Here is a 13,191-nt window from a genome sequence, read left to right as displayed (position 1 = left end):
AACCCTTGGCAATACCGTAGCCTTAAGGTGATCATACCTTTCCTTCAGGACAGTCCACAATTCAAGTGGATCTTTCACTGCCAAATATTCAACCTTCAAACCTTCATCCAAATGATGACGAAGGAAAATCATGGCCTTCGCTTTGTCTTGGCTTGATGCCTCATTACCCTGAGTAATGGTGTTACCAAAGCCTTTAGCGGCTAAGTGAATCTCAGCATCGAGAACCCATGATAGATAATTCTTTCCAGAAATGTCAAGTGCCACAAATTCAAGTTTTGACAAATTCGACATAGTAAAACTATCAAAGATGATAAATAATTAGAAATCATTAGGATAATAGCATAAGGAATCTTAAAAATTGACATAATATCAAATTTGTGATCTATATACACTAAAGTGATAATTCCATAGAAAAGAATACTATTTGTTTCTTCAAATTATTAGTATATCTTTGATGTTAACTAGAACAAAAATGTCTTCTAACTTTAACACAATTTTAAATGTCGAACAACATAAAATAAGTATTCTTCTCTCAATTAATTCATTAACATGAAAATTAGCAACTTTCACATGACAATCATACAAATAACTTAAAATAAAGAAATATAGAATTCTTTATTTTTACACATATCTAGAGATGTGAGAAATTATAAAACTGCATATTAAAGACACTAATCATGAAATCAAAATATACAACGAAGAAAACAAAATGAACAAATATACCTGAACAACAAAAAGAGCTCAACTTCGTGCTGTTAACATATTAAGAAATGTAGCTCAAAGTAACAATATAAAACAAGTAGATAAGTAGAATAAGAGAAGAAGAGATAACTTTCTTATTTCATTTAGTGTTCAAGTGTATTCCACCTCACGTTTCATGCCTCTATTTATAATATTACATATGAAAGTTACAAAATGATTGTCTTAAACATGACATTAATAATTAAGATCATGGGGAAGATCATGGAGAGAGGTTATGGAGGTGTGAGAGTTACAATCATAATAGTGATGAGTATTGGGAGGTTATTTACATCCATATTAACTACTATAAGTTTTACAACTGGAAACGTGTATTAGTAGTATTTTCATAGTATTAGCCTATTCCGAATTAAAACGTGCTTAGTCCTTCAAACTATTTATTTACAAATTATTGTGCTCTGAAACCCGAATGAATTTGGAAACCAAAAAAAAAAAAGAAAGAAGAAAATTTGTATCCGAATCCAATCTCTATTGGGAAATAGAAACAAATATAAAAGGGAAAACCTAAGTACCAAACTTAACTTTCTCCCAATTGTTTTCTATAAACTTTAACGCATTCTTCAACTCTTGACCATGGAGATGGAGAGATATTCATTGAGGAGAGAAGAGAGGAAAAGAGAAGATACATCAGTCGAATACGAGAGGATGAGTTGGGATGCTCTCAGGAAGAGTATCAATGGATTGATGAATAAGGTGAACGCAATCAACATTAAAAACGTTATCCCTGAATTGTTTTTATTCGAGGTAGAGGTTTATTTTGCAGGTACGTCATCAAATCCCAAATCGCTTCTCCAATTTTCACTGACGTCTACGCTGCTGTCGTCGCCGTCGTAAACAGCAAAATCCCTATAATCGGAGATCTTTTGATGAGAAGAATTATACTTCAACTAAAAAAACCTGCTAATAAGCCACAGTTATTAGCATCCGTCAAGTTTATTGCTCATCTCGTCAATCAGCAAGTCGTTCACGAAATTATTGCTTTGCAATTACTTACAGTTTTTCTGGAGAATCCAACTGAAGATAGTGTTGAGGTTGCAGTTAGTTTTGTTACTGAATGCGGTTCAATTCTTCAGGATCTCTGTCCCTTAGGGTTACACGCTATTTTTGAGCGGTTTAGAGATATACTTCATGAAGGAAAAATAGATAAAAGGATTCAGTTTTTAATTGAAAACCTTTTTGCATTGAGAAAAGCAAAGTTTCAGGGATACCCTGCTGTTCGTCCTGAACTTGACTTAGTTGAGCTGGAAGATCAATTAACACATGAAATCTCTCTCTCAGATAAAGTAGATTCAGAAATTGCTTTAGATGTTTTTAAGCCGGATCCTAATTTTGCAGAAAACGAAAAAAAATATGAAGTATTAAAGAAGATGATACTAGGTGAAGAATCTGAGGAAGAAGAAGATTCCGATGCACAATCAGATGAAGAGGATGACGAGGAGAAAACGGAAATAAAAGACGAGACAGAAACAAACTTGATCAATCTTCTTAGGACGATTTACCAGACGATTATGTCAAGTGTTGATTTTGAAGAAGCAGGGCATAAGCTAATGAAATTAAGACTAGAGCCTGGTCAGGAGATGGAATTATGTGTAATGTTATTGGAGTGTTGCAGTCAAGAGCGGACTTATCTCCGTTACTATGGGCATTTGGGTCAGCGTTTTTGTATGATCAATAAAGTTTACCAGGAGAACTTTGATAAATGTTTTGTGCAGCAGTACTCCATGATTCACCGTCTTGAAACTAATAAACTGCGCAATGTGGCTAAGTTCTTCGCTCATTTGCTTGCTGCTGATGTGCTGCCTTGGCATCTTTTGGCTTATATAAGGTTGACGGAAGAGGACACTACGTCTTCTTCTCGTATATTTATCAAGATTCTATTCCAGGAGTTGGCAGAGCAGCTTGGCATCCGTTTATTGAATGAGCGTCTTAATGATCCCACTATGCAGCAGTCTTTTGAGTCAATATATCCAAAGGATAATCCGAAGAATATGAGGTTTGCTATCAACTTCTTCACTTCCATTGGTCTAGGTGGGATAACTGAAAATCTGCGAGAGAATTTAAAGAACATGTCAAGACCTATCATGCAGGAACAAAAGCCTGTCTCTAAATCAGGTGAATATGAGAGTTCAAGCTCTGATTCAGAATCTTTGGGTTCTGAATCAGAATCAGGTAGTGATGGTGAAAGTGATGATCGCCGAAGGAAGAGGAGGAGAAGAAGTTAGGGATTTCAGATTGACAAAGTGTTTCAAGTCTGATACTGTAGTTATGTTTTTTGTATTTCATTTCAATTCATTTCTGTTGTCTGATATTCGAAAAAAGCTAGTTACGCTGGTGTTGTTATCAGAGACGACTGTACAATAAGTCATTAATGCTAATTCATGCTATAAATTCTTGAAAAAATTAGTTAAGAGTACACATATGTTAATATGATTCTTAAACTCCTTACACATGCCAACAACAGTTGCCCTAGTTAAATAATTTAGAATAGATTTCCGATGATCCGTATGCCTGCTCCCGGTGTTGGTTTCTCATAGACCAATATTCTTCATTACATTTTTCTCCTAGCATTTGATCATAAAAGCAAAATTCTTTGTTGTTCTTGTGGGCAGAACCTTGTCAAAAGGTGTGATGTTATAGAATGTGATGCACTGGTTGTTGTTGGAGTTCACAGACCATTAAGTTAATTGGATTTTCTTTGTTTTGATCATGTCCATACTTCATTGTAAGCATTCTAGATGTAGTGCAGCACTGCAAAAGAGTTGTACTGCAGTCCTTTGATGTGACTCACAATGGGAAAATGAGGTGAAATAATCATATTGACCAAAGTGATTTTAGGTCTTTCTTGATCTTTTAAGAAAACTTTTTTCTATGTGATTAAGGTCTACCTCTTCCATTCTTAGCAACTCTCAACCACCATAGTGTTGCACCAACAGATCAGCTGGCCTCATAACCATTCTATAGAACTTGACTTTTTCTTTTGTTAGGTATAATTCTATCGTTTAACACTTCCATAGACACTTATATTATATCTTTATCCATCATGTCATTCTGCTAGAAGACTAAGTAAAGCAATCTAGCCATTTAGTCATTAAAAACAACCACAAACTTGTTGCCCAAGATGTCAACTACCTTGGAGGCTACGGTTTTTGTTGCTCTTTTTTTAATATAAAAAAACAGCAGCAACATGGAAGCAAGCTAACAATAAAAGGAGCATATTTTAAGTTCTAGAGTCATCCTCTTCATCCATTCTACAAACATGGGTCGTCAGAAAAAAAAGGAGAAGCTTGTCAAACATCAAGAAAAGGTTAAAAGCTTTGTACAGCCATGGCCAGATCTCCCTCAACAGCTCCTCAATATTATTGGAAGGCAAGATTCTGATAAACCTGATCTAATGCAAAACATCAGTTTCCGTGGTGTTACTAAAATATGGAGAGCAGCACCTAAGCGATGTAGTGCCAATGCACGATTACCATGGCTTGAAATTTCCGACAAAGATTACTACCAGTCCAAGACTCAGATTCATATTCTCAGCATCTCGTTTCGACCAGTATATTGGTGGTACGATAGAAAATGGCATGATCGTTGGAACCATTACCATGGCTGTTCATATGGGTTGATTGTCGGTGGTGGGAAGGATCCTGCGAAGTACTGTCTCTTTAGTCCTGCTGCAAGATCCTTTGACAGATGTTGGAGTATTCCCCCTTGGGATGCCAGAATATCATTCAAATTTGCAACTCTGTCTTCACCTCCTTTCAACAATTACAAGGGCTGTTCTGTGATGGTGTTAACAGGTTGTTCCAATCCAGCTTTCCTGGTTTCTCATGTAGGATACCAGAATGAATGGATGAAACAAACAAGCAGTCTTGTCGATCCAAATTGTTCAAAAAGACAACTTATGATATTTTCTAACGCCATCGTCTTTGAAGGGAAGTTTTATGCATTGAGTTTGCAGGGTACTTTAGCAGTAATTGAAGAAATTGAATCCAAGTTTCAAGTTACTAAATTAAGCAGAAGCCGGGCTGTTCCATCAGTTTCCTCAAAACACTTCACTGAGTATATTCTTGAATCCAATGGAGAGATCTTGTTGATTTTCTTGATATCAGAACAATCAACTAAGAAAGTGGACAAAGTGGAAGTATTCAAGCTACAGATGGATGATCTATCATTGGTAAAGGTGGATAATCTTGGAAATAGAACATTGTTTGCAGGGGCTAATAGTTGTATGTCAGTTAATGCAAGTCAACTGGGCTGCAGAAGCAACTGTGTCTATTTTAATGAGGATGCGACTACTTGGCAGTTTTATGAAATGGAAAGTGCCAGTATTTTGCCATGTTTTGATGACTATGGTTCTGAAACAAAAAGTCCAGTATGGGAAGAGCCATTAGTGGAAAATAATTGCTTGTAAGATGAAAAAAAGTGTCAAATTCAGATTTCACTAGTTTATGTTGATAACCATGCTGATATGAGCACCACCTATCTATTCAACTTAGTCTACCTATAATGATAGTGATAAATATATTAATTCAAGAAGTCAACTATGTCAAATCTTGGAGTCTACGGCAAATAAAATAAATACTAGCTGGAACAGGGAGTCTTAGATTATAAATGCTTTTTTGGATGGTCAGACAAGCTCCAAAATTAGTCATAATTCCATCTGGTTTGTTACTGTGAGGCTAACAATTCCGATAAGAACATGCCTATTCATTTATAAACTAAAATTAACCGTGCAGTTTCTCTAAGTAATTTGGTTGTGAAATACATTACTTCCACTTGCTAATGCAGAAGCAGATTTTATTAATGTTAACTGTGAAAACTTTTGACAGCCTATCGCGGCTGTTTCTTTCTTCAAGAGTCTCATATGTACAATAAGCATTCTTTGCAAGCTTGCAACAGAGTTCAACATTCAGCAAAATTCTTCTTCTATCAACAAGAACTCAGAACTCATGATATTGGCATCAACACTTTGCCATTAGTTTGCAACTCCTTGTTACTGCTATCCTCATTCACTGAGTTCACAACTACATTTGTCAGCTTACACGGTTCGGCCTCTTCTAGCATATGAACTACCATCCTCATGGACGGTCTTAATGCTGGTGTCCTAGCTGTGCAATGAACTGCAATTCTAAGAACCTCGACAGCATCTTCTTTAAACCCCTCAAAAATGCTCGAGTCCAACAAGTCAATCATGCTTGTTTTGTTTCTTATCTTGCTACATACCCACTGGACTATGTCATTGTTCTCCCCATACTCAGCATCCACCGGCTTCTTTCCAGTCACCAATTCCATTAGTACAACCCCGAAGCTGTAGACATCACTCTTCTCGGTCACCTTGGTTGTGTAAGCATACTCTTTTGTCCCAAACAATAAAGAAAATAACAACAATTAGAAACTTGCCAAAAATTGTTCAAGTAAAAATGACATGAAAAGAGAAAAATCTGTACCAGGAGCAATGTAGCCATGTGTCCCAGCTACAACCTGAGAAGAGTCTTTAGTACCATTGACCTGCAAAACCTTAGCTAGTCCAAAATCAGCAATTTTGGGCTTCATCTTTTCATCCAACAAGATGTTGCTAGACTTGACATCACGGTGCATAACAGGTCTGTCATACCCGTGATGCAGATACTCCAGCCCCCGAGCACCACCTAATGCAATGTCATATCGCACCAACCAATCCATCTTGACTTTCTGCGATGTGTGCAATCGGTCCCATAAGCTTCCATTAGGTAAGTATTCATAAACCAACAGATTTGAGTCCTCACTTGTGATGCTACAATACAATTTGACAACATTGACATGCCTAATGGAGCTTAATGTATTCACCTCAGCATCATACTCCTTTGATCTGCCATTCCCCTTTGCCAGTATAGCTGAGCTGCTCCGGTAACTCTTCTCGTCAGTAGAATCGGATTTCAAAATGTGTTTCACAGCTAATTTTTTTCCACAATTCAACACTACTTTGTACACATTCCCTGAACCTCCTCTACCAATAAAATTGTCTTGCTTCAATGCCTTTAAGACTTGATCTTCACTAAAGCTCAATACATGAAACTGTTTGACATCCCAAGAATCAAGTCTCTTTACAGGAATATCCTGATTATTGTGCTTAAACTTCACATACGCGAAACATGTAAGTGAAAGAACCAGAATAACCACACCAGCTATCAAGCACAATATGACTGTTCTGTGCTCTTTAGATGTGTGAGAATCTGATAAACATGGCCTTAGACTTCCTAAATTCTCACTACAAAGGCCTGGATTTCCCAAAAAGCTATTACTAAAAGCTTTTATTGATAAAGACTCCGGTATGCTACCACTCAACCTGTTGTTTGACAAATCAAGAAGGCTTAATCTTAACGACGAAAGGGTCACTGGAATTCGACCTGAGAGCATGTTATCAGATATATTGAGAGAGTTCAAGTTTGGCAAAGAGCCAAGACTTGCAGGAATTTCACCAGAAAGCGAATTTCCAGCAAGATTAATTTCATTTAGAGAAACACATGATCCGATTGAATCTGGAAGATTTCCAGTAAACAAATTATACTCTAAATGAAGACTATTAAGTTTCTTAAGTTCACCTATTTTTGCTGGAATTTCACCAGAGAACTGATTCGAGCTCAGATTGATGGCTACTAATGAAGAAACTTCTGATATTCTCACTGGTAACTGACCATTGAACCGATTGTTAGCTAAGAACAACTGTGCTAAAGACTTAGCTTCACCAATATTTGATGTCACTGGACCTTCAAATAAATTCAATCTGAGATCAATGATGAGTAAATCTGGCAAACTCCAAATTCCACTAGGGACTACTCCTGAAAGTGAATTGTTGCTAACCCGTAAACGTTGCAACGACAAACAGTTAGCATAATTTGAAGGTATCCCACCACTGAACTTGTTCTGGAGCAGTAAAAGATCAGTCATTTTCCCTTTCTTGCACATATCAGGTGGTATTGGACCAGTCAACAAATTCTCAGAAACATCAATGTATTGAAAGTCTGCCCATGATCCAATCTTTTGAGGAAGAGAACCAGATAACTTATTGGTATACAATGACAATTCTGTTAGAAACTTGAAATCTCCTAATTCAATAGGAATCTCACCAAAAAACTGGTTCTCAAACAGTTGCAAAGATTCAAGAAGAGACAAAGACTTGAGCTCTGAAAGATCACCTTCAAGTTTGTTACTTGAAGCATCAAAATTGACAAGACTACTGAGATTTCCAAATCCCACTGGAAATTTTCCAGTGAGTTCATTTTCATAAAGCTCAAGCTGGTGAAGTTTGGTAAGTTTTGTTATTCCATCTGGGATTTTACCTGACAAGTAATTATATGAAAGCTCAAGATTTTCAAGCAGAGTTAGATTTCCAATACCTTCTGGAATTTGGCCCTCAATACTAGTATTAGTAAGATAAAGCCAATATAACTTATTAAGGTTCAGAATTTCAAGAGGGAAAGGACTTTTGTCAAATAAATTATCACCTAAGCTCAAGAAAGTTAGACTAGTAAGATTTGAAAGTGAAGTCCAAGGAAATGGACCAGAGAATCCACTTTTGTTGATACTCAAGAACTTCAGTTGGGTTAAAGAGGACAAATTTGGAACTTCACCTGAAAAAGAATTGTAACCCAAATCCAAATACTGCAACTTTGTACAGTTTTTTAAGTGATCACTGACTCTACCATACAAGAAGTTAGAACCAAGGGAAAGCTTTTCTAGTGATTTCATAGAGCATAATGAATCAAAAGAGACAACCCCAGATAAGTTCTGTTCAGAAAGATAGATTTCTTTAACCAATTGGCTGGTGGAGTCGCAGATAATTCCAGTGAAGTTGCAAATGCTATTTTCAGGTGTCCATGTATCAAAAAATTGTGAACTTTGTGTTATTTTGAGGGTGGATTTGAATTTCATAAGGAGTTGTAGTTCATCTTGTTGATGGGAAGGAGAAATCAAGATGAAAAAACAGAGTAACAAAAATGGACATGGCCGGAAAAAGTTGGCACCGGCTGACATTTTTTGGCTAGTTGGATGAATAAGGAAGAAAGTTTGGTAGGCTATATTTGACGTTGGTTTAATCTGTGGGAACATGAAATCCACAGGAAAAAAAGAAAAAAAAAAAAAAAAGAGAAAAACTATGAGAATTTGGTCTCAAGAGGGTGGCCATGACGAAGTTTCCATTTCATTGTATTCACACTTAGAAAAAATTCACATGCAGATATGCAGATTGATTGATATTTTACATATGCTGGTCAAATATTGTACCGACCCAATTGATTGCAATATTTTAATTCGTCCTTTTCGTTCATTACTCTCACTTGAATAATCAACAACTTCAAATCATGTGAATATAAACAATTAGGTAGAAAAAAGGAAGTACACTTAAATTTTTTTTGTATAAAAATAATTTTGTTAGAACAAATGATACTTACTCGTATGCTTTAATCAATATATAATTATTAGATATACAGTCAAGACTCTCTATAGTAGCATCCCTAACAACACCTCACTATAAAAGTCAAGTTTTTCTCGAACCAATTTTTATGTTATGTTATAATATATGTTCTGTATAACAACACTTCACTATAACACCCAAAAATATTCGGAACAAACGAGGCTGTTATAGAGAGATTTAACTGTACTATTTAAAATTTTATATTGATATATGGGGGGGTGGGGGGGTGGGGGGAAGGAATAAAGTTTAAAACTTTTTTGTGTAATTTTTTCCCAAGAAACTGAATTTAGGGTAAAGAAGTTTCATTTAAAAAGAATGATCCAAGCGGAGAACAATAGAGACACTTACAATTTATATATGTGTACTTACAAAGATATGATCTAGAAATTAATTTAGCGTAAAGTATAATTTAGAATTCTTGTCTTTAAATAGGGAAGGCGTTATGGCATAACTAATTAAGAGAGATCATTCACATATTAAGATCAACAGTTTCCTTGTCTTTATTTCCAACAATTTTTAAAACTGTAGCTCCTAAATGGGGATAGAGGATTCTAATATAGTACGAACAAATATTCACTGCACTCACTATTTTTTTTATACAATACATACAAACAAAGCATATATTTTTTATTACTTTCAATTTTCTGTATATGCATAATATAATGCATGCATTAATAAATTCAGAGGTTTAGACGTTGCGGATCTGTCTCAAAGAGATGAATATCGAAGTCGCGAGCCCCTGATTTGATCTGTGGCTGTATGCATACCTTCGGTAGCCCCATGAATTAAGTAGGAATTAGAAGATGAAGAAGTACAATTAAGCATTAACTTTTCTTCTATTTTTTTTTTTGAAACCCCAGGAAACCAGCAGCCGCTACAGCCTCTGCTACAGACTCTACACAGAGGCGGATACAAGATTTTAGGTTTATGGGTTCCTACAAAAATCTCGAATTGATATACAATACTAACTGGAAGAACGGACTGGGTTCCAAGCTAAACATTCTTATACATTTAATGAATTTTTCAATACAAATACAAGTTCTAGACAAAAACTACTGGGTTCACGGGAACCCGTAGCTGTTGAACTAAATCCGCCCCTGACTCTACACTTCAGGTGAGCATTCTGTGGTGAGCACTCTGTGGGCACTGGGTAAACCCCGACTGTGTAATAGCCTGCAAACCACACGGGAATGTAAAATCTACTAGGCAAGCCTAGTGCGACATGCTCAGACCCAGAAGGCATTGAGGGACGTGGATCGATCCCAAGTCATCGCTATGAATAACCCCCTCCAAACCAACTGAAGGGATAACTTTTCTTCTAAATGTTGTTAAGTATGAGTTGTGGAAAATTTATTGTCCCCTTTAGTAGTGATGGAGCTGGAAAGGAGAGTATCAGTGCAAAAACAGGCAGACAAAGTGACATAGTGAAAGCTTATAATGGCCGCCGAGGTTGACTATACATGCAATAGAAGCTGCCAATATATTTGAGAAAAATTAAAAGAGGCAGCTACAAATCAATCGTCGCACGGCTTCTTTAGCTGTTGGCATTTCTTTTCGCTAAGACTTTTCGTTGTTTGAATTTTTTTGCTATAGTATGACTTTTGCTAACTTTCTTTTTGGACTTAGGTAAATGGAACTTCTTATTGAAAACTGACTAATGATTTACTACCTTTTCTCCTCATGATTTGTTTCCCCAACTTTATTCACTCACTACTTTAGTCAGCAGCATGACTAATTAATTAAGGTGCATGCATGCAGCTCAAACTAATGCTAGTTATCAAATTCATTAGATAAGGAGAACGAAAAATTGTTATGGCAACAATTGCAGATTTAGTGGGTGAGCGCGTGTGACATATGTGTAGAGCTGAATCCGGTGAACCGTCGCGGAACCAAGAATTTTATTAAGGTGTCAATTAACACCCCGAATTTTATTAACCTAGCCAAACAATGTAATTTTCTGATGAAAATGTGTCAATTAACACCCCGAAGCATAAGGTGACTCCGCCACTGCCAGCGAATATACACATAACCACTATTCATAAAACTACACATCCTGTCTTTCTGGTTTTAATTTATCCTCTCAATCTCTTGGCAATCGGCCATATGATACTAGCCAATGTTCTGTTCATATCATGCGATGATTTTCAGGTCATAATTTCATCAGAATATGCTACTTTACAACAACAACAACAACCCAGTAAAATCCCATGTGAGGTTTGGGAATCGGGAAATGGGTAGGTGGAAATTCTACAATGATATACAAACTTGTAGCAAGTGAAATCTTTTAATTAATTTAATAAAGAGAAAATGATCTAAAATTCTATAGTAAGCTAGTAGTAATTTTATTAATCAGCTTATAATTCTTTCCAGGGATATTAATTACTTCTTTAAATTTGACACAGTTAATTAATATACCGAAGTAGTTACTAGAATATAGAAATAAGAAATAGGAATCGGATGCCTTACTGATACTATAATTATAACCACATGATGAATATTTTGCGTATACGCATCCATATGATAGCAATATTACTCACCCTAAAAGCAAAGAAGCAAGGGCTGAGGGGGATGGCGAAAGTGATTTGTATATTTGTCCAAAAACTGAACACAAAAAAAAATGTGTTTTTAAAGAACAATCTGATCAAGATATCGATCACAGTTGTTGTGTCACGAATTCGAATCAAAATATTTTTTTTAATCACTGTTATCTATTCGAATCGTTTCTATTCTATTATTATTAACTAGTATTAGGGTATGCGATGCGCGTAAATTCTGTCTTAATGAGTACAATATTAAAAAAAAATAAGTATTGAATTATAAAATAAAATTGTAATTGTTTGTGTATAACTAACTCAATAATTGAAGAAATTATCTCAGAAGTCCTCGATCATCAATAATTCAACTTAACATTTGCTCTAGGTTTGTAATTTCATAATTTTAGTTTCACGATAGGAACCTTGAAAATGTAGAAAATATTGAAGGATACAACTTACAATATATAAATGGCAGCTAATAATGTAAGAACTTTAAATAAACACAAAACTAAAGCACAATAATAAACAAAAAAAGATATTAAAAAAAATGAAGCAAGCAAGTAGGAGAATCTACTGTTGAAAGCTAGCTAATGAACCCACTCATATTTAGCTAAATGTACGGGTGGCATGTGGGCCAGTCCGGTCCCTAAACGGGCCAAGTGGGCTGCGGTCCCGAAGGGCTTAGCGGTCCCGGGCTAAACGGTCTTTTTGTAGGAACCGGCACGGGACCGGGCCCACGAACTCATGATCCCTGGTTAAACGGGTCGGGCTCGCGGGCTAAGTGGACCCAACGGCTAAATAGTGATTTTTAACAAAGATAAATAGAAATTAGACAGAAAAAGATGTTAAAAAAATATCTAAGACAATGCCTTGTAAATTTATTATAGAATTGTGACCTAATTTTTTAATTTAGATTTAAAGACAAAATTTTGTAAAAAGATATTCAATGCAATGCCTTGTAATTTTATTATAGCACTAAAAAAACATGGCAATATCTTTCTTAGTCTTCCTCCCCCCTATGGAATGAGCACAACAAGGTGTTAATACCACTATTGAGAAGAAAATGAAACTAATCAAGATGCGCAAAAATACAAGTTACATAATACATACTAATTTTTTTTTCATACAAGTTACATGCTATCTCTTACAAACTTCATAAATCCTTCAAGGTTCGGAGGGATTTTCGTTGGTGGTGGCGAAAAAGTAGCTTGGTCATCGCCACTTCCATTGTCAGGCGAAGCAGCATCCTTAGCAAGTTCAGCTAGCATTTCTTCGTAAGCTTCGTCTTCCTCTGGTTGTGATTCAGCAAGTCCAAAAATTTTTCTTTCCGAACGGATCCAATCTCTGAAAAGTATTGATTTTTTCAAGCTCTCCCTCATAGACGCTCTATAATCACTTAGTTGAAGTCTTGCTTGACTGAAAGAGCTCTCCGATGCCGCTGTTGAAACTTGA

General features: G+C 35.9%; 3 protein-coding genes across 3 annotated transcripts; 2 read left to right on the top strand and 1 right to left on the bottom strand.

Annotated features, from left to right (window-relative positions):
• The first annotated feature begins 1,168 nt into the window (after positions 1-1,168).
• Positions 1,169-3,186, top strand: LOC109213590 (pre-mRNA-splicing factor CWC22 homolog). The gene is given in 2 exon segments (XM_019377408.1): positions 1,169-1,489; positions 1,492-3,186. Coding segments are annotated over 2 exon segments (1,647 nt in total). The 5' UTR covers positions 1,169-1,332; the 3' UTR covers positions 2,982-3,186.
• Positions 3,187-4,015: 829 nt separating this feature from the next.
• Positions 4,016-5,164, top strand: LOC109213583. The gene has a single exon (XM_019377400.1). It carries the CDS (start codon positions 4,016-4,018, stop codon positions 5,162-5,164), a length of 1,149 nt encoding a protein of 382 aa, XP_019232945.1.
• Positions 5,165-5,353: 189 nt separating this feature from the next.
• Positions 5,354-8,987, bottom strand: LOC109213587 (receptor-like protein kinase HAIKU2). Its single transcript, XM_019377405.1, has 2 exons — positions 6,201-8,987; positions 5,354-6,107 (listed from the first exon to the last, which is right to left on the bottom strand). Exons 1-2 carry the CDS (start codon positions 8,839-8,841, stop codon positions 5,701-5,703), a joined length of 3,048 nt encoding a protein of 1,015 aa, XP_019232950.1. The 5' UTR covers positions 8,842-8,987; the 3' UTR covers positions 5,354-5,700.
• Between the last annotated feature and the right edge of the window lie 4,204 nt (positions 8,988-13,191).

This window comes from Nicotiana attenuata, unplaced genomic scaffold (assembly GCF_001879085.1).
Source record: "Nicotiana attenuata strain UT unplaced genomic scaffold, NIATTr2, whole genome shotgun sequence".
NCBI classification, from domain to species: Eukaryota; Viridiplantae; Streptophyta; class Magnoliopsida; order Solanales; family Solanaceae; genus Nicotiana; species Nicotiana attenuata.
The sequence above is the reverse complement of the archived record's forward strand: the minus strand, read 5'-3'. Positions and strand labels throughout refer to the sequence as shown.

Excerpts from the sequence above, each read along its gene's own strand:
- LOC109213583 (XM_019377400.1), top strand. The coding sequence starts at position 4,016 with ATGGGTCGTCAGAAAAAAAAGGAGAAGCTTGTCAAACATCAAGAAAAG.
- LOC109213587 (XM_019377405.1), bottom strand. The coding sequence starts at position 8,841 with ATGTTCCCACAGATTAAACCAACGTCAAATATAGCCTACCAAACTTTC. Across the intron at positions 6,108-6,200 it reads ACATGGCTACATTGCTCCTG|AGTATGCTTACACAACCAAG; the intron begins GTACAGATTTTT and ends TTGGGACAAAAG.